This window comes from Ammospiza caudacuta, chromosome 20 (assembly GCF_027887145.1).
Source record: "Ammospiza caudacuta isolate bAmmCau1 chromosome 20, bAmmCau1.pri, whole genome shotgun sequence".
Lineage (NCBI taxonomy): Eukaryota > Metazoa > Chordata > Aves > Passeriformes > Passerellidae > Ammospiza > Ammospiza caudacuta.
The window spans coordinates 7,699,680-7,721,481 of record NC_080612.1 but is presented as its reverse complement, the minus strand read 5'-3'; the positions used below and the strand labels follow the sequence as shown (position 1 = coordinate 7,721,481).

The window sequence follows — 21,802 nt, the reverse complement described above, 5'->3', positions numbered from 1 at the left end:
ACCGCTGCTGCAGCCAAACCCCACAGCTGGAAGGAGAGGGAATGGAAAAGGAAAAGCATTTTCTGCATGAGCCCTGTGCTCCATCAGCTCAGGGAGCTCTGCAGACACCAGAGCAAGGTGGAGCAGGAGGGGATGGCTGGCAGGGCCCTGGGGAAGGGCAGGCACAGCCTCTCCCTTTTGGCTCTGAAATTCTCCCAGCTAATCTCATTAAAAGGCACCTTTGCAGTGGGTGAGCACTGGAGCAAAGCTGGGGGCTTCTGCCTATGAAAAATGACAAGTTTTTTTCCATCTAGAGCTGACAGAATAATCTTTGCTCTGTGGAGACACACCAAGATTCTTATCCCTGGGGCCTAAGGGCCACTGTCCCCTTGCAGTTTTTAAGGAATAGTGTGGCAAAAGTAGCTTTAATGCAGATTGATGTTACAAGCATTGCTCCCCATGGGATTCTGATCCTGATTTTCTGTCCTTCAGCCCTGGACAACACCTGCACACCCTGGCCTTTCACTGAGTTAGTGCTCTCACACCACCACACATGAAAACAGCTCTTCTGAACCATTTGTAGATTCCTGCAGGAGATTCTTGCTGGTATTCATTTGTGTAACTTTGTGTTCACTGATATTTCTAAGAATATATGAACAGCTTTTTATCTTCCCAACCTTCCCATCCAAACAATCCCCAGACTATTCCCTGACACACTTGTGCAGGTAGAATTGAGAGCAAGAGCTACAAAATCTCATCTTAACATTTCTCACAAGTTATTTTTGAAATGAGAATACACATTTCCCCCAACCCCTTGACTCATTTAATTACAGAAAGTCACCTTCTTTCAAAAAAAGCCATATTTTATTGTTTGATAAGTTAATTTAGTTAGCTTGGTTTGTCTTATTTCTGTAGTGCTGTGTTTAATTATTTTCATACTAACATGGCCAATTAAAAATGGCCACACCCCCTCTATTTTTAATTATTACATGCAAGTACTCCAAGAACTGATTGAGAATGACTGAGTCAAAGTTTTGGCTATACTTTTATTTACTTCACGTACTATGAACATATACATTACATGCTACAAAAAAATAAAAAAAGGACTTTAACTGTCAAGAAAGTGGATAGTGTTATAATACAATGGCACATGTTCATATTTTTCTTCAAACAGGTTTGGTTAGAATCCTTCCCCAAAACCATTAACAAAAAGGAAGTGTTCTGCTCTTAAAGATGATTAGAAATCTTTGCATTATTAACAAATACAATTCAAACAGATTAACAAGATTTAACCAGGTCATATATTAGTAAAAAGGCAGGGGCTTACCAAAATGAAATATATATTAAAAAACCATAGCAGCCAGTTGTACTTTTTAGTGTGATATAACGTGTAAATGCACCAGAAGAACACAGTGTAATTGAGCATTCTGCTTTCATGGTGTATTTCTAGAAATGATTATTCTAGTTCTAACACCTGCCTATGCACAAGAGACCAAAACCACAGCCAAGGAAGAGACAAAAGATTGTGACCAACATTCTGAGCAATGATTTTTCTGCACGCATTGGGAGAAGGGAGGGAACAAACAGCAGAGGATAAACAAAGGCCACAAAAGGATTTCCTCTACATGTTCATGGACATGGGTTCTACCTATTTGCCTTGAAGAGCCTGACAAGTTGAAATGTCTATTTTGTCCAAATTCATACTCCTTTCTATCACCTATGAAACAAAATCACATTTCAGCTTAGAACTGAAGAGTGGAAAACAGTTGCATTAATGTATCAATCAGCTAAAAAAACTGCTTGACAAGAACTTGGGATTCTAGTGTAACAGCAGCTATCAAGACTCCTCTAGTTTCCTTATTTTGCTCTTTCAAAGTGTACAAATATTCACAATTTATACAGTCTTAACAAAACCACATCTACAAAGTTTGCAGGGAACTTGCTAGTTAATTCAATTAAAGTCTTTTGTATTAAAAAGGCAAGGTTTGCATAATAAAACTTCCAGAAAAATGATCTTTTGGTATCTGAATTCCTGATTGGAAAGGTAGAAATATATGGGCTTTCATTAAGTGCAGTTGGCAAAAATCCTTCAGAACAGTGTCACTCTAATGGCACACTGTTTATTGTGTTCCTTTTGCAATACCTGAAGAAAAACATAAGGATATATGGGCTACTGAAAAACTCAGTATTAAGTCTGTTATTCAGAGTGCAGCTAACAGTTATAGTGAATATCAGGATCACAGGAAAACAAATCAGCCTTAAAGAACTTGATGAGTTAGAGTTAGTTTCACAATTTTTTTGCCCTCAAAGTAAATTTTGTACTAAGCTAGAAGAGCTCTCACAATCACTGGCATGTCACCCTAACCAGAATAGCAATCCAAGGTAGAACAGAGCTGCAATTCCTCATTTCCATTCTTACCCCACTGTCCCTGCTGTCAGTTTTTGACATTAATCCTCAGTAGTGCTCATGAGACTGGTGATGGACAAGTGTGATCAACGTTAGTCCACAGAATTAATGAGTGCCCATAACCTGAACATTACTCAGACTTGCTGATGGATTAATTTTGAAGTAAAACAACTAGTACTTAAATAGAACAGAAATATTATAATTTCCAGCATGTTACAGAGTTCTGAGGTAAAGTGTTACCAGTATGGTTGTAGGGTTGGTGCCTTGCAGCAAAGGCCTTTGCAACCCGTGAGCCTTGGGGTCACATGGTGTGAAGCAACCAAACCCAACAGTTTCAGTTTGATGCTATTTAGAAAAACCCTTCTGCATGGATTATACTGTAGTCAAAGTTACAAAATTTAGTTTGGTCACCAGAGTGCTGTGCTTGGAAAACAACCCAGGGTACAGGCAAGGGAGAGTTATTTCAGTGTTTAATTTCAGTTTACAAAACTTACTAAATCCATTCTGATTTATATTAGAGAAAACCAGATAATTAGAAGAACAGACTAAAAAACAACCATCAAGCAGTGCATAAAGTGCCTACTCAATGCACTGATTTTCATCATGAGCTAGGAAGCCATATTTACTCTATTATGCCTTTTGAGAATCAATCCAGAAGCACACAATTATTTTCCATTAGTTTATTAAAAATAAAATCCTCATGAGTTCACTATCAAATATTTTACAGATGGGAATTAAACCAGAAGAGTCCCCAGACTCTTTAAAATAAAACTAATATTTGGTTTGTCAGTTCACCGTGCTTGACATTGATTTGTACTGTAACAGTATTGTACAATATTGAAGAATTCTAGAAAAATTAAACTAACCCTACACAATTTAATTTTATTGGAAAGCAGTGTCAATATTTTAGTATATTTAGTGAATCAAACACTGCTTTAAAGCTACGTATTAAAGTGCTATGCACGTATTTTTCAGCACTGATATGGAGGTTTACACTTCCATAAGCCTTGTATTTGTGGATAAAAGGAGATACTGTGTGTTAATAAAAATCTTAAATTAAAATCAGCTGCTATGTTTGGAGCATCAACAGTACTGAAGAAATCAATCTAGTGTCCACAAGGTTCTAGAATTCTGAGGTTGATTGGATCTGTCATTTACCATGAAAATGGTAAGGATCTGTAAATCATAAGGCTGTGCCCAACAGGCCCTTGCCTCAGTCTGTGCTGTGCACAGCTAACTGACCATGCAGAGCACTGCAGAGAACCCAGGATGGAAAAAAACACAGAGAGAGCTCCAGGATAAATTTGTGAAATTTCTATCAAGGTATTGAATTGTCTACGGTTGATTTTCATTGCCTGAGGAAGAAGCAACATAAGCAATGGGCCTGGAGAGAGCTATAAATGTTCTCTGAACATCTACAGCACTGCCTTCTCCAGCTGCTGCTGCTGGAAGGTCCAGGCTGCTGTGCACGTGGACATAAGCAGGCATTACAACCTAGAATCATGGCCTAGTTCTGCCACTGGACACAGAGTTATCTACTGTCGTACCCTGAATTACATGACCCTTGCTTAAGGAATGGTGGTGTTGAGTCCCAGGGGTTTGCAGGTTATCAGAATGCTTATCCAAGCAATACCACTTGCAGCGTCGGTCCGAGCTTAGTCTTGATGGCATCTGCAATAAAAACAAGTTGAGATTGTTCCCATCTGTAAGAGCAACTGTTGAGCCACACTCAGCTGAAGTCCTCGTCAGGATTCTGTTGATCCAGCAGACGGACGTGTGTGAATGGAAAGTGACCACGTCTGCCATTACATTCTCCTTCCCACTGACCACTCATGTTAATCTTTGTGACCTTTACCAGCTCACCGACCTGTGGGGTAAGAAATAAACATGTTACAAACCAGAAACACGGGCAGGATCAGCTGCCACCCCTCCCTGGTGTGCTTCACCCACGTGCACCAGATACACACCCAGAAAAAGCAGCTTTAGTCCTGGCAGTGTCTGTGACACCAGCCTGCCCCCAATGCCATTCACTCCAACAAAGTGTATAAAGAAATGTGCCTCGATCAGGTGAGAACTACCTGAATTGAAGAGTCAGCAATCCAAAACCAACCTTTCCAAGTGCTCCTGGGACCTGCCATCAGGTGCTGTCCTGAGAAATGTGCCTTGCTGGGCTGACAGAGGCCTGCACACTGCTGGGACTCCACCCAGAGCCTCATAAAACAAGGCACCTCTATTCCTACTTGCACCTGGACCAAGTGGACACTAACCTGCAAGCTCAACTGCTCCTTAGCTTTGGAATCCCACTTTTCAAGCTGGAAAGTGGAGGATCTCTCACTCTTCACAGATTATAACAAGTGTAAGAAGTGCCATAAGGCTGCTCTGTTCCTGCTCTGGACATCCACAGTCAGCCACTACCAAAGGCAAAGCCAGATGGCATTTCAGGCTTTCCCAGCATGGATTTCTCAGAGAAATAAATCCCACTGAATCACAGAATTGTTTAAGTTGGAAAAGATCTTCAGGGTCATCGAGTCCAGCCATTAACTCAGCACTGCCAAGTCCAGCACTCATGGGAATAGTAAAGACAACAGATGCCTCTCCCACTTGCCCAGGAATACATCCCCTATTCTAATCTCCACCCTAATACTGCCAGCACAAATTCCAAAGGCAGCCTCTGTCACCCCACTGTGACACAGGGACACACTGCACAGCAGGCCCTTCCCCAGGCTGTGCAGGGAGTTCACACCAGGACACAAGTCTGGGTCTGATCAGTCCCCAGCTCTGTTCATATTTAAGGGCACTTCATTAAGTGGCACTCACACACCCCAAGGAAGCACAATTTACATTGTAGACACTCACTGCAGAGTCAATGAATGCACCACTGAAAAGCTGCCCACCCATTCTACCCCTCTGCAGAATTTTATCAATAATCTGATTTACGAGTAACGTACAACGGTTTTTAGAATTCTTCCCACATCACAGATGGAGGATGCTTTTGGGATAGATAGACTCTATTTTCTTTCACTAATACTGTAAATAAACTCTGAGGGTGTGGCCAAAGGCCTCGCTGCATTTCATCCAGAAATTCACTGAATATATAATTCACACAGATGCTCATCACTGTGTTCCAAATCCATCTAAAATACAACCTCATTATTTGCACTTTCCAGGCAGCCAGCAAAGAACAAGGAAAACAATTTCAGATGTTACCATTCTCCATTAACTTTACAGGTTTTAATCACTTGAAATCTTTTGCCAGAACAGCTTTTAACAGTTCATAAATTCAACCCCTTTCATGGACATTTAATTAAGCTTCCCATACCTCTCATGATTACTTATCTGGTAATGAGAGGCCCATTGGGACTCTTGCTGTAGCTTTATTTTTGCCTTTTGTAGTCATTAGTATAGACATTTTAATGAATCATATTTTGAAGAAAATCCTCTTATGTATTAGCTACAGGCAAAAAGAAGCCTTCCTCCAGTTCTGAATGCAAGCTTCAGCTCTTTAGGAATTTAATCATGCAGTTTGTATAATTTTGCTACTGCTAATAACCACTGGGGGGTTGTACCAACAAAAATACTCTGCTGACCAAAACAATACATCAGCTATCATTTAACAAGGGTAAGATTTAATGTGACAATACTAGAAGTGGAAAATCTGATTTCCTAATCACAGCCATGACAGAACAATGTCCCAGATAACTTCAAACTGCTTCAGACCTGGATATCATCTACAGATCAGCCCTCACCAGAGCAGTGTTTAACCTCCAGCCCACTGGGAAGGGAAAAGCACCACTTGCACTGGTTTGCAGACTGTGGGCCTGTGCTCTGTCACACCTAATTAGTGTTCATTAGGGTTTATCTTGGATGCCTTACAATAAACTCACCTGCAGAAGGTGGGTTCAACAGAGCAGTGACACAGTTACACTGTGGGGTGCTTGGGAAGCTCCCCTGCTCCCCCAGCATCCTGCAGCTGGTTTTTGGTTCCAGGGGTGTTTCAGGGTCACTGCAGCCAAGGGACACTCAATTATGAATTCCCCTTACCATACAGAGCTACACTTGAAAGCTGCTTTTTGGTAACTGTTAAATGAGGAGAGACCTCTGAGATCAAATATTCCTTTTTGGCCAGTAATTTCATTTAGCAGACACACTGATACGGTTTTTTATTCCCATTTCATTTATATATATATATAAACCTTCTCATTCATTCTTACATATGTATCTATATATCTGTACATCTGCCAAAGCAGGACTAATTTTAAGCAAGCACGAACCATTTCACAAATGCTGCCTTAATAAAACGGCTCCATTAGATCCTGACTAACTGAAAGATCTTTCTAGATCTGCTTCAAACCTCTGCCTAGCAAGCTGCATTTCAACCACTCTCCTGAAGACAATACAGAGAAACCTTCCAAAAATTACTTATGATTACAAGTGCTGAAGTTTTAAAACCTTTAGGCAAGGAGTGGACGCTGTCTCTGAATTCTCCTCACTTTCAGCATTGATTTATGGCCACATCACTCCATAGTGCATCATCCCACCAAGCACAGCACCTCAGGAACAACACTGTACCCTGCTAGAAAGCCAGCTTTGTCTCAGTCTTCATCAGAAGCTTTAAAACTAAATATACCCCATATGCTTCAAAGCAAAACTGAAGGTTCAAGTGAAGACTTCTGTATGCTGTGGTTTTATTCCAAGTACTCCTCTTTGGTGAGGTCAAGGTGGCAGAGTTCTGCTACTGTTACAAAGAAAAAAAATAAATCGATCGATCTCAGAGTCATTCACCACACAGATCTTCCCTTTTCCTCCTCTATTTTCTCTTAAAATACACTGAAATCTCCTTGCATAGGTCCAGTTACATGCAAAATAAATGTTAACTTCTCCTGCTGAATCTTTTCTCCATAATAGAGCACAGACTTTATTAGAACATCATCTGCTCTGATCCTCCTTCCCTGAACTCTTCAAAAGCATGTCAGGCTTAAAATAACAGAACAGCACAGATATTCTATTTGCAGTTTGGGCAAAAACTGTTTGATGTTAAGAATCTATTTTTCTCAGAGAAGCAGTGGGATCCACCCCCTGCCATGCATATTGCCAGATTTAAGGATAAGAGTTTTCATTTGGAAAGAATCCCACTTGCTGTATTTATAAAGAGGTCTGGGCAAAAATGGCCTGATCAGATTTACATAATGCTCTCTACTAAGTTATCTAAGAAAGAGATCTCTAAATAAACAGAGAAGGAACACCATGAAGTGAAAGGGAATGTGGAGAAAGGAAACAACAAGAGACAGCACTTTGATAGACAGGATGAAGAAAAACTTGGATAAAATGAAATATTGCTTTTTTCCTTGTACAGACATTGAAAGCAACTCAGTAACATTGTGATTGGAAGTGATAAAAGCTGCAAAGCTTTGAAGGCCACTGGAAGCAGTGATAAATGGCTCACTTTTTAAAACTAAATGTTTGCAATATTACATACAGAATGAAGAACCACAAGTGCTATTGCATTTCTTAAATGGAGAGCAAGACAGGAATGTAACACCCTAACCAGGAGGGCCAAGGTGTCTAATGATAAATATTGAAGTAGTTTTAAGAGGCCCACAAAGGCCATTTCTGGACACCAGAAATCCCCTGTGGTCTCACAGCCAAGCTGAGCTGACACTTCTCAGCTGCCTCTCCCAAATCCTTCAGCTACTCAGCCTCTCCCATCAGTTAGTAAAAGACTCTAGAGGTGTAAGGTAGCTCAGAAAAGAGAGGTGTTACCCACAAAGCTGCTCTTCCTACAGCACTGCACTCTTGCCAGATCATGTGAGTTTGGTGAAGAGGATTGAACTAACCCAAGATCAGCCCTGGCACCCACAAGCTGCTCTCCAGCGTGGAAAGCATTTCCTTTCACTCTAAGTTGCTTATGGCCTGGATTAGCAGCATTTCCTCACCCTCCCTGTTTCACTCCATGCTCCCAAATCCTGCACTGGGCAGCAGTGTGGGGTTCTTTGGTGGAATAAAGTGTGAAGTTAAGGCTTAAGAGAATGCAAAATTCAGAAAGAAAACCAAAAGGGTTTGCTAAATATGCCACAACAGTATCCAGAGGCTCACAACCAATCTAACATCTGGTGATTACAACAGCCTGCATTCAGGAATCTTCCCAAGCTCCAGGGTGTAACTGGGTGGAAAGGGTGAGAAAAAGGAGAGAGACAGCATTTTAACCTTTATGAGAGTTTGAAGGGTAAAAATCCTCACATTTCCCCAAAATCTGGTCAGTTTACATGAATTTCTATACCTGCTTCTCAATCCAAAAATATTCAGCCCTATAACAGAATGTGCAGCAACTCAAGACTGTATCTCCTACCTACATGGGAGAGATTTCCCACCTGCCAGGCTGCACATCAGTGACCCACCTGCAGCCTGTGCTGCACCTCCCACTTCTGCACTGACACACACCTACAGCTGCCAGGTCCCTGAAGTCCTGGAGTGCCTCCTGTGCTATGCACAATTGCACAAAGAATTTGAGAGTGCAGAGGAGATGCTCTGACTCAGCACAGAAACTGTTTTTTTTCCCAAGTACTTAAAATGTTATATAAACAGGAAGTCAATTAGGTATCAGGAAATTCCAGAGCCTCTGGCTCAAAGAAAGCCTAGATTAAAGGATACAATTTACATATCCTAAGGCAAAGGTCTGCCACAGGGAATACCTTACTCTCAATTTCCTCAAGTGTAACTTGGGAGAGAACTATCTGATGTGGAGAGATAGAGCACTCCAGTCACTTTTTTAAGAGGAAAAAAGACAAATCAAAAAGAGCCTGTGCAATTACTTGGTCCTGTCAGGAAGTGAATCAACCTGGGGAAAACTCAGTGCTTTACTACAAACCCTGCTCCATCAATCACTGCTTTGTACCAGACCTAACAAACTGTGGTGTGAACAAGTGCTATTGCATTTCTTATCAATCACTGCTTTATACCAGACTAACAAACTGTGGTGTGAACTGTGAAATGCTCTTGCCTCAAACCTAAACCCAAAGTCATCTGCTTGAGGTGATGTTACAATTAAATTCTGTGTGTGATCATCATCTCAGTCCAGGTAATTTCGAAGTGTAGCAATGTTTCCACTGATTGCTTTAAAACTGCTGACACATTGGGGAGAAAAAAATGCCCAACACAACACAAACCAACAAACAACCCAGCACACCTTGTACAGATTGTGGTGAGGCACACAACAGCAAACACAGGTTCAGACATACAATTTATGAGCTGCTCCCTCTCCCTCCCCCCAAAATAAACATTTCAGAACTGAAAACATGGATGGGGAAACACTTATGTTAGTGATGGTTGACAACAGACACAATACTGGTTCATTAACCTAGTAATAATTAACAATAATCTAATTTAAAAGTGACTCAAGTCACTCATTTTATCCATAACTTATTAATGATGACATAAAACCAGTATTACAAAGCTTTTCCCTTTCTCATTCCTCTAAAACTACCACGTGAGCAAAAGGGAAATCCCTTGAACAGATCTCTTCCTTCTACATTTTGCCCATTATGTACCTCCAAAGCCAAGGCTGTCTTGTCGTAGGCATTAGGGACTCGCTTCTGGATAACCCGGGCATAAATGGGGCCATTCTGGAGGTTAGGGAGCGGAGTGTTGATGCTGGGCTGGGCATAGGGCCCTGGCTCCGGCCCACCCAGTGGTTGTGGGTGGGAACTATCCTGGTTACCTCCAATCAGAGTGGGGACTGAAGCAGAGGAAGGTCTATACTTCTCGACGTAAGGAACGGGAATCATTCCCCTCTTCCCTTCGCTGTCTTCTGCGTTCCACCACTGCTCTTCAGGCTTATCGCGGATTCTCAGGATGTCTCCTTTCTTAAAGGGGAGATCTTCCTCATCATTGCCATTAAAGTCAAAGAGGGCTCGCACATACTCGGCCTCCTCCTGCCTGAGGATGACCCCGCTATTCTGCCTCGAGCGCGAAACCGGTTCTATCAAGGTTGTAGTGTCCAAATAGTGAATTTTGTAGAATTCCAGTAAAGATGGCAAAGAATCAAACTCTTGGTCACCTATTCGAAACCTGGTGGGATTCGACCCTGAAAAGAGAAGGCAACATGTCAAGGAGAAACTACAAATCATTGAAACTACAAATCAAACATTTGAGAAGACAAATACATTTAAACAGAAGTATTTCAACACCGAATTTGATCACCTTGACATCATATTCAGCTTTTCTGAACATTTTCAATCAAAGGCAGCACTATCATGACCATAAGTAGTTTTTTTAAAAAGATTTTTTCAAGGAAAGAAAAGAGAAATTCTCTGGCATCGCCAAACTTCCCAAATTATGATAAAAATATCTTTGTTTCTTTCAGTGTTATATGGACCCAACAGATGAAAATGCTCAATACATCAGGAGCCTGTACAATCCCCCTGTTTTATACTCTAAATATAGGAAGCAAATTTTGGTACCATTTCAAGGAAATTATTTTTTGTAACTCTCTTCTGCTGCTCAGATCTATTTCCAAAGAACAACACTGCAATAATGGTTATTTACCTGTTGTAACACCTTGCATTAAAGGCATGGACACTACAGAAAACTGCTTTGCACAGCAGCAAACAAATTAAGTTATTTTTCATTTTGATAAAAGATACCAGCAAAGAAAATTATCTCCATTCTATGCAATGTAAAGCAACAACCTATATTTTCATAACAGGAATGACTCAGCCTTTTAATCTCACGTCTTGTAGCTTCTTTGCCATGTTTGTCAGATGGAGCCTAAGCCATAAATCCAAACCTCAAATACACTGGAATACAGATGATGTTCACATCCAAGCCATTACAAGCATCACTACAAGTGCAGAATATCCATTTCCAATCTGTGTGCTGTGCTTTTTTTTCCATTCTATGTCCTTCAGGCTCAGCTGGGGAAAAACACACACATGATGTTCTATTTCCACCATGTCCCGTGCCACCAGCTATGGGAAGAACTGGGGAAGGCTGGGGGAAGGGAGTGCAGATGAAAAGATTTATACTTTAATGAGTAACTCTTTTAGCAAGACAGAGATGCTTACTTTGCAAGTCTGTTTTCTCTGCAGGGAATATCTAACAGTCCCAAGCCTTAGCTCTGGAGTACAAAGCTAGCAGAATCTTTCAAGCTGTCACTGATCCAAAACTCCCTGCAAAGTAGCACTGTCAGCATGGAAAGCTAATGTTACAACAAGTTCTTTCAGGAGAGCAGAAAGGGGTTCTAAGAGAGAAAAGGGCAGATTCAATGAGACCAACACCCGAGAAATGAGTTCTGAAGTATCCTGAAGGAACAGCAGCATTAGTGGGGCTGCTTAAAGGAAATCCAAAGGAGCAGAACTAAGTCATTGCAAAAAGCATGTTTGCATGCTTTAACAGCTCTGAAAGGCTCTCTAAAGAAATGAATACAAACACAGTGAGCCAAAACCCAAAAGCAATAGCCTTGAAAAACTGCAAAAAAACCCCCTCAAACCGGCATCACCAGAGATAAAGGAAGTTAATGTAATTATCAGTGAGAAAAGTGAGCCCAGCATGGGAAGAGATTTAAGAAGCCATCATATTCTCCCACAGTGTAATGCTGAGAGGATGCAAAACCCCCTCAAGTTTTGTTGCTGAGATGTAACATAGAGCTCTAGACTTGGCCAGAACCCTGGAATTTCATCCCAGTGGCACTGTCAGCTCTGTGGGCTCACAGGACAGGAATTCTGGCTGGACAGGCAGCGTGCCTGCACCACTTCAAACAGCTCAGTGGGAAACAGGGAATGCTGCACTTCACTAGAGGTAGAAGTGGGGAACACAGCAGGTCTCAGACCAACCTGGTGACAGAAACATGTGCAAATATCTAGCACTATTTTACATTTAGCTTTAAGGATCAAACTTGACATCTGAGCAAAAAGAAAAAGTCATGGGAACTTTAAGAGCAGGGCAGCAAAGCTCTTTGCAACTCACATGGAGAAGACAGTCTCAGGGAAGTTCACTGACATGGAACTTATTTCACATGACAGAAACAGAGATCCTGAAACACCAATTTACCTCAGTGAAACCTGCTACAAGCTGACTCAGCCAGGGGGCTGAGCTCTGTCAGCAATGTGGGATTCACTGAGAAATCTTCACAGGTCACAGGAAATGAGCAGTTCATCAGTAACATTCATCAGCCTGGTCAATCTTCAATCTCCACCAGGATGAACAAGGCATTTTGGAGTGTCTTTTTTTCCTTTGGAACAGGTTCACCCTCTTGAATTAATGCACAACAGCCTGAGGGACCTGCCAAATGTACCTGAATACAAGTTGGACTTTAAAAAGAAAAGTCCTCTGGAACATTATGTACAGAGGAGTGACAGAAATCACTGTACTGTATCCTGGAAAATCAGATCCTAAGAGGTGTTTTGCTCAACAGCCAGAGGACACAGACCCTCCAAACTCTGGGATCAGAAAGATCAATGCACTCCTTGAAAGGACAGAGAGAAAAGCATCAGAAAGGAGAGATGTCACCCTCCCAAAGACCACACTGCCAGAAAACCACGTGCACTTCTGATGCTTTTCTTTTAAAAAATATAAGGCAGCTACAGAAGATCTAGAACAAGAAATCTATAAACTTAATCTAAATTAATCATCAATTAATATCAAGGCAGCAATCTCATAATTATCTGGAGAACTTAAATAGAAGACTCCTAAAATTTAGCTAAAACACGCATAAAAAGGTCAACATAGTTCAAAGTCACGGGTGGTAAAATGCAGATGGGAAATAAAACACAACTCCACCTTCCCAAGCAAGTGGAAAACTTTCCATCAGTTTAAATCTTTTGTGGATGTTCTTCAGCTACCATGAACCAAGGGATGTTCACATGCAGTGGGGAAATTAATTATTCCACTCCCTACAGGCTCCTGACTTTTGTCACTCCCTGGTACAATGAAATTCACAGATTAACAGATTTCAGAGGAATTCTTCAGCCTCTTGTTTGAACTGTGACACTGCTCATACCTGCAGGCCAATGGAATAATTCTAACAAAATCTAACAAAGAAAAAGTTACAGCATCAAGGTGAGTGGGTTTTTTTGGGAATAAGAGCAGCTTTCCTCATGATCCTGGGATCCCTCTGGAAGGCACAAGCCTGAGCAGCACAGTGTGCACATCTCCTGAAGCTCCCAGAAGAGCACAAGCATGGAAAGGTGAGTCCTTTGTCACGTCCTGTGGAAACTGGGACACTTGAGTTCTGAAAATTCTCTTTCTGCAGCCTGGCACAGCTGGAGAAGCTGCTCAGGGACTACCTCCAACACCAGCACTGCTCAGCTGAGCAAGAGGAACTTTTTGAATGAGAAGCACAAAGGGCTGAGTATCCTCTTCTTTCCTGACTCCACCTCCACTAACATCACTCCAGCCATCTCAGGATGCCACAAAAGGGGAGGAAAGAGTTAAAATCCAAAGAGTCCCACAACTGAAGAACGTTTCAAACCTGGCTCATATCAGTTCTCTCTTTATGATGCACATTCCCTCCTGTCACAGCCCTCTGACACTGAGCTGCCTTGTGTCAGTCTGGGAAAAGTGCTGGTGTGTGTTTTAAATATTGTCCAGATCTTGGGGATCAGGGCTATAAACCACCCAATATTGTGCTGGTTGGGCAGGTGGTGAAACCACAGAGACACTTCTCACCTTCTCAGACATCTCAGGGGGTTTGCATTTCTCCCTTCACTCCAATTGTGTCAATAAGGAGTTTTCATTCCCAAGCTTTGGAAATTTTCTTTCACAGAAATACAGGTCTTTATTTTTACATCTACTTTTATTCTACAAGGGTGGCTCCCTTTCCCAATTCAGAGTGTTTAGGGCCAGCAAAGCTGTTCTTATCAGCCAGAGCAGCAGTAAGACACCCCAGTGATGTCAGCCACTTCCTCCTGGAGCAGATGGGAACTGGGCTCTGAAGGCATCACATTCCAGCCCTTGTGCTTCCCCCACCCCCTCAGGGACACCTCTTTTCCTTGTTCTCAAGTACCTTCCTACTCATGCTGAGCAGAACAAATAAACCCCATGAACACCCTATAAAAACATAAAACTCCATTGAGTGGAAGAGCTCTGAGCACACCAGGAAAACATTCACTGAGGAGTTACACTCATTTCTGATCACTGCACTCATCATTTACAGATCACAGGATAACAGCAGATGTCTAATACAGCACTTTATAAAGTTACAACTAGTTTGCATTTCAATGTATTTTTATCCCAATATAAAAATGAAAATAAAACCAAAAGCATGAGAGCTAAACCACTCTGCTCACTAGTTACAACTAGTTTGCATTTCAATATATTTTTATCCCAATATAAAAATGAAAATAAAACCAAAACCCAAGCATGAGAGCTAAACCACTCTGCTCACACATGCCTAAAGCCACCTCACCCAGGGCTGAGTGTGGGTATCATTCTGTGAGGATTCTGTGATTCCAGGAGGTTCAGTCACAATGGAAGTGATTAAGAAAAATTCATTGCAGACTCATGCTCTTGTGCAAACATCCATTTCTGCATTTTATCTGTTATATTTGCCTACTTCAGACAGACAAATTTAATAACATTATAAGGCTTCTGTCTTTAAAATGCTGCACTCTCAACAGAGAACATTTCTATCTTTAAGTATTTCAGGCATTTTTTAGTGCATATCACACATTTTTACCCCAAGCCCCCATGTCACATCATAAACACATGATATATTTAATATTTCCTCTGCTGTCTATCACCATGCTAATGCCTGCATGGAGCACTTGTTTCGGATTTCTTCAGCCATTACTGTGATACCTCATCACAAATTATCCCTTCCCACTGAAAACAGACTGTTTTTCTTTCACATAATTCAGTGATTTATCCTATTTTTTAACAGCCTTGAAACATTCCAGAAAGACATAAAAAATTCTGTTCAATTCTTTTTTCTTTCTTGAAAAATCACCTGCAAGAAGTTAGAAACTGCAGCATCAGTCAAAAGGTCAATTTAACAAAGAGTTTGCAAGTTTACTTTCTACTTCAGAAATCAGAGAAGGTATCCTGTTTTTGTGACATTCTGGTTTTTAGGTAAGCCAAAGCCCCTCATCTCATTCATTCTGTGCTGAGGCTTCCCTATCCATGAGAGCAGCCAGGAGTTTCACAGACACTGAGCAGCCCAACACAAATCAACCCAAGAACCCAACCTGGAATATTCAAATTTCCCAGAGAGATCTGTGCATTTGCCAAACAATAAATTGGTAAAAAAATTGTACCATACTAAAATATAGTAATTTTGTTTTCCCTACTGTTCTGACTTGGCCACAGTAAAAAAGCAGGACAATCTGCAAACGTTTAGCTCTTTTTACTGCATTAGCTTCCCTACCCAAACACAGAATCATCTTCAATCTTCTACTGTTTTCACCTCCCTTCCACTGCAGAACAACTTCCCACTTATTTTCTTCTGGAAGAGCACCTTAATTACACTTGGAGTATAATTCAATGTACACCTCCCCAGCACCTTCTTTGGTTGGAGTGTGAAGGCAGCAGCATCAGCATGGAGGCAAGATTTAATTAAAATTACTGAAATCAGCGTGGGAGTGTCTGTAGTGCAGCAGTGATGCATCACCCCTCCCCAGAACCTCCAGGGGACAAATAAAAAGGAGACCAACCACAACATAATTATACTTTTCCAGATATATTAAGCCTACTGTGGCACCAGCTTACACAGCTACTCTTTTAAAACAGAAGAGAATTACAAGGTACTTCTTGATTTTAACCAAAGCCAGCCCACAGAATGCCACAAATGTCACTGAGCTTAGGATGTAACACAAGAAAAAAGTCAGGATGGCTGTACTGAAGTGATGCCACTGTTTTTCCAGAGATGAGCTGCTCCCCAAAAAACAACTGCCCAGAAGTGACAGACACTCATGAGCCAGTGTTTCTCACTGTCTTTAAAATCCAATTAGGTTGGACTCACAACAAAGCATCCTGGTGACTGACTCTGCTCCACACAACACCAGCCATCCTTGTCAGCAATTACAGCACCAAACAAACCTCTGCCTGCACACACAGAACAACAGGAACCCACCACGTTCTGACCCCCACAGCAGCAATAAATTCCATTTCCAGCTGAATTCAGCCACATTTAACTTCTGCCTGTGGAGCTCTGTGACCTGAGTGCACCATGCAGCTCCAGGAGGTTCCTGGCACAAACAGGATCAGTTTAGACTTTCCCCATTTTTCCAATCTGAAATGCTTCCCCTGTATGACAGTGCAAACCTACTGGCACTAATCTTGTTTTCTCTCAGATTATCTCCTTAGTCAAACACTCTGTGCAGAGACTGAAAAATAAAACAAGTCTTGTTATATCTTTCCACCACTAGTCTCCTATTCCACCCACAGACCTACACCACAGTGTCTCTATCTACTTTCTGCCAAACAAGTTCACCAAATCTCTTATTACACAGGTTTAGTATTATTAAAAATTATCTAGTGGCTCCTTGCAGAGGTGCTAATCACATATCCACATCATTTTTGCAAGGATTAATATCCAAACTCGAGCAGTTCCAGCAGAGGGACACCAGTGCCTTTGAACTGCACATTCTGACACATCCAAGGGTTCTGCACTGCTGGGGTTTACTTGGACTAAACAGCAAAAATTCTGCTTCTCCCTCTGGCACAATCGGCAGTGTGTTGTTTTCATTATTACATGTTCAGCTGATGAGAAATAATATCAAACTTCTCCTTTCAAGGGGAAACAAACCGAACTTCACATCTGATTTCAAGAAACATCCTGAGGAGTTCCCACCACTCAAACTCGAGCTCAGCCTCCCTGATAACGCAAAACTGCCTTGTCAGAAGTCAGGCTTTGGAGATGACACTCGCACAGAACCACCTCCCGGCTGAGATAACACGGGAAATCTATGAATTATCCCTAAGGGGGTCAGGAAAACAAAGAGGTGCGAGGCTGGAGCCGCGGGATGCCCAACTCCAGGACGCTGAATTTCCTGTGGCACAGGACGGCAGGTGCGGACACGGCTGTGCTCGGGCAGCGGCCGCAGCTCCGAACGCGGCTTAACTCCAGCACAAAGCGCTGCAGCCTGCGAACACCGCCCGGGCGCCCGGCGGAGCCGCCCCGGTTGCCCTGCCCGGGCTGCGGGCACCGCCGGCCCTGGGGGTCACTCACCCGGGGCCCCGGGGCCCTCGCCGCCGGACCGCCGGGCTCCCGCCGGCCCCAGGCTGTTGACGATGTAGTGCGAGACGCGGGAGCTCTCGGACACCGACAGCACGAAGTCGCCGGGGATGGTGCTGGAGTCGCGCACCAGGAAGGTGCCGTGGCGCTGGCCCTGCAGCAGCGATACGGCCTCGCCGCGGCTCAGCCGGCCCCAGTACCAGCTCGCCCGGTCCTCGGAGTCGAACTGCCCGGCCATGGGGGCCGCGCTCCTCCCCCGACCGCGGCCGCCGCCGCCCGCGGAGCCGCTCAAAATGGCGGCCCCGGCCTGACCTCACCTACCGGACGTGACCGCACACGGGGAGCCCTGACGTCATCTCCCCGCGCGGGCGGGGTCCGTGTGAGGGCGGCTGGGAGGGGGAGACGGGAACGGCCGGTGAATCCCGGCAGTGGCGGCATCGATCGGGCTGGGAAACACCGCCGTAATCAGCGAGTCCGACCCGGTACCGGACACCGCCTTCTTAACCACACCGGAGTGCCGCGTCCGGTCGTTTCTTGAACACCTCCGAGCGCGGTGACTCCGCCACATCCCTGGGCAGCCTTTCCAATGACCTTCTCTGGGAAGAAGTTCCTCCTGATATCCAGCCTTACCCTCCCCTGGCACAGCTTGAGGCCGTTTCCCCTCGTTCTGTCCCTTGGGAGCAGAGCCCGACCCCACCTGGCTCCAGCCTCCTTCCCAGCAGTTGTGGAGAGCAAAAAGGTTCCTGCTCCTTTTCTCCAGGCTCAGCTCTCCTGGCTCCCTCAGCCTCTCCTGGTGCTCCGGATCCTCCCTCAGCTCTGTTCCCTTCCCTGGTCATGCTCCAGCCCCTCGATGTCCTTCCTGAACTGAAGGGACACAGCGCTCGAATGTGGCCTTTAAAATGACTAGCACAGGGGGACAATCCCTTCCCTGGCCCTGCTGCCACACCTTTCCTTGCCTGCAAAGGTGGGGAAGGGTCTGGAGAGAAACCCTTATGAGAATGGACTGGGGATACTTGGTTTGTTTGGAGAGGAAGACATTGACGTCAAACCTCATTGTGATCTTCAACATCCTTCTGAGGGATAGCACCAACCTCTGCACTGTGACCAGGGACAGGGAAGAGCAGGAACTGTGCCAGGGCAGGTTTGGGTTGGATTTTAGGAAAAGTTCTTCCCCAGACAGTGCTGGGCACTGCCCAGACTCCCCAGGGAATGGGCACAGCCCCGAGGCTGCCAGAGCTCCAGGAGGGTTTGGACAACACTCCCAGGGATGCTCTGGTATTGTTGGGATGTTTGTATAGGGCCAGAAGTTGGAATAGATGATCCTTGTGGGTGCCTTCTAGCTCAGTATATTGTGTATATTTTCATCTGTACATTGAAGGCTGCAGCTCACTGTGTTTTCCTTCAGGGCTGTGCCAGCAGCTTCTCTCCTCATCTTCACTGCCAGCCACATATTCCCACCTATGGCTGTGCTAGCACAGCTTCTTTTCATGGCAGTACACACTGAATTGGGCCAACGAGCTGTTCTGGGTTAAAAATAGCCCTGTGAAAGAAAAAGTTTTGTTTTATTCAGGGCAGTTCACTGACTGCAGTACCACAGAGGTCTGCAACAGCAAAGAGCTTAAGTTCCACTGGTGCCACAGAAGAACCATGTGTGTGTGGGCATGCACAAATTAAGAGTTCTATTTGTGAAAACACAGAAATATTTACCACTTTTAGACTGCTCTCCAAGATATCTTAAATGCCAGAGTAGTATGTGTCAATGTGTGTAGAATTCTGCTCCAGCTCTGCTCAGTTCTGTGAGCTTTTTCCAGAAAGGAATGTGCTTTTTCAACTGTGTGTTCTCCCTGTGGCAGCACTTGCATAAACAATGTTAGAGCACAGCTGTCCCTGACTGTGAGGGTGCTGTGCTCCTCCCTGCACCCAATATCCTGCTTTTTTTAGGGCCCTGTAGCTGTGTCCTGGATGGGACTCTGGCATTGTGTGAGGTTACCAGGGTTGTACTAACCTCCACAATATCCCAGTGAGAAAATATTCTGTTTTACAGGTGGGGAGCCTGTGGATTCATCAAATCCATAAGAAAACACCAGGTGCTTGATTTCAGCCTCACAAATGCACATCCTTCCTCTGCCAATGCTGTTCTCTCTCTAGATGGACTGGAGCTAGGAGGAGCCCATATCCATTTGGAAGTCAGTCCCAGTTTCCCTGGTGATGTGTGGGGTGTGCTGGCCAGCTGCAGGGATAGCACACACACTTTCATGGGTTTTTCACAGGTTTGAAAAGCTGCAGATCCTTGTTGAGAGCCCAGGACGGCAGGAGAGTTAAATCATATCCGCAGGAACACGTGTCCTTTCTGTTCAGTGTTCGCAGACCTCAAAACAAAGAAACAAACAACCAATTCTTTATTAGGGCAAAATTCACCATTTTTCTGACTCCTACCAGACCTCTGCAAAAAAGTCTATTTTTTTTTTTTTGCTGACTGTTATTTTTTTCCCCTCCCTTCCCGGTCCCCATCTCCTGTTTTCAGCCGATCCCAGAACTGCGGGAATTGGTGTTTTCCATCAGGTTTTGGTTCTGCTTTTTGCTCACGTTGGAAATTCTGTTGCATGAGCTCTCTCTGGTGGTCAAAGAGGGGAAACCAATAACGCTCCTGCCCTAAATCGCTCCTGTGAGTGTTTTCATGCTGGAATGATTTCATAGGATCTTGGAGTAGTTTGGGTTGGAAGTGACCTCGCAGATCATCCAGGTCTGACCCCCGGCTATGGACAGGGACACCTCAACTAAGGCAGAGCTCCATCCAACCTGGCCTTGATCACTTCCAGGTCATCCACAGCTTCTCTCCTACAGTCACTTTCTCATCTTCATTATTTGTAAAAGCCTTTCCTTACTTAACATTTCTGACAATGACTGGTAGCCTTTCCCAAATTTCTTTTTCCTCCCCTATTTAAACACTGCATCCCTCAGTGGTTTATTACCCTTGCCCCATCCCTGCTGCACAAAGGCTACAACAAGGCACAGCCCTTCTGCTTCCTACAAATTTGAAAACAATTAACATGAATTTTAAGAATTCAGGTGATCTTTCATAGGCAGAGGGATTGCAGAGAGGAATGTGAAAGAAAAAGCTCTGGGACACAGTCTCAGAAGAATAAACCTAAATCAGCTTGAAATGCTGAAGAATTCGCTGTTACTTACAAGATCCTGAAAGGAATTACAAAATATTATGAAAACATTCTATTCACTCACCTAGCAGTAAAAAACCCCACTAGTACCCACGTTTTGTTGCCCTCTCCTGATTTTATTGTCCCTACCAGTTGGCCAGAGATTGTTTTTTCCTAAGGAGCTCTAAAATTTTGGCAATGTGTCCAAAGCCACAGTCAGTCAGTTGAAAGTTTCTTGCTGAGTGCAATGAGTGAATCTTGAAAAGGTGCCAAGCATGGAGGGCTGGAGTACAGCAATGTTCTGCCTGAGGTGACATCCAAGGGATGTTGAAACAAAATCAGGAAACACCTGGGTCAGCCCAGGGTTCATCTGCACTCTGCTGACAGCAGGGCAAGGTGACCTGGTGTCACATAACCCTGTCCCAGCTGCTCCTTGAAGGGTTTGGCTTTGTCAAGCTGGTCTAGATCACATGGTGATACTGTGTCCTACTTAGAAAACTAAACCTAAAGGAAGGTTCCATCTCTTGGTTTCTTTTCCCTGTGACCTGAAGAAACAGCATTTATCCCACTGAAATGTTTCCTCTTGTTTAGGCTCAGCTGCTCGCAGGAGGTGCCTGTGTCCTGTTTATTCCTTTTCTTCACCTCCTGTGGCCTGGGACCTGGCTTCACACCTGGCTTGCAAATGTCACCTGTGCCAGCAGTTCCTGCCAGGTGCTGCTGTGGGATGTCAGCAGCACTTTTGGTGGACAGTGACACGAGCCTTTGTGTAATGAGCTCTGCGTGAAGACTTGAGAATAAATAATCTTGGAATGAGTGATGGGTAGAAGGATCTCTTGATCCCACTGGGTTTTGTGTAAGGGGAGGAGCCTTGATGCTGCCAGCTGGGAAATGTCTTGGTGACAAAGTCTAAATTTGAGTTTTCCTGGGAGGTACCATCAGTTCAGAGGGAAAGTGACGAGTCACAGGAAATGCACTGGATGGAGTTTATATGTAAACACAGAAATGAGGCGTGGAGCAGCCTGAGCTGGAGGGGAAGGTCCTGCTGGAGAGGTAACAGGAATTCCCGGTGGTGTGATAATAACACACAATAACACT

The 21,802-nt window shown here is 43.8% G+C and overlaps 1 protein-coding gene across 2 annotated transcripts; it reads right to left on the bottom strand.

Moving 5' to 3' along the window:
• Positions 1 to 1,005: 1,005 nt before the first annotated feature.
• Positions 1,006 to 17,858, bottom strand: CRK (CRK proto-oncogene, adaptor protein). Of its 2 annotated transcripts, none has more exons than XM_058817770.1 (3): positions 17,547 to 17,858; positions 9,931 to 10,466; positions 1,006 to 4,253 (listed from the first exon to the last, which is right to left on the bottom strand). In XM_058817770.1, the coding sequence occupies exons 1-3, from the start codon at positions 17,788 to 17,790 to the stop codon at positions 4,116 to 4,118; spliced, it is 918 nt and encodes a 305-aa protein (XP_058673753.1). In that variant the 5' UTR covers positions 17,791 to 17,858; the 3' UTR covers positions 1,006 to 4,115. The 2 variants fall into 2 exon arrangements, with proteins under 2 accessions (XP_058673753.1, XP_058673754.1); XM_058817771.1 differs by having other exon boundaries at positions 10,101 to 10,466.
• Positions 17,859 to 21,802: the final 3,944 nt, after the last annotated feature.

Coding starts and splice junctions, on each gene's coding strand:
- CRK (XM_058817770.1), bottom strand. CDS start 17,790: ATGGCCGGGCAGTTCGACTCCGAGGACCGGGCGAGCTGGTACTGGGGC. Junction 10,467..17,546: donor CGAGGGCCCCGGGGCCCCGG/GTGAGTGACCCC, acceptor TTCTCTTTTCAG/GGTCGAATCCCACCAGGTTT. Junction 4,254..9,930: donor AGACAGCCTTGGCTTTGGAG/GTACATAATGGG, acceptor CTTACCCCACAG/GTCGGTGAGCTGGTAAAGGT.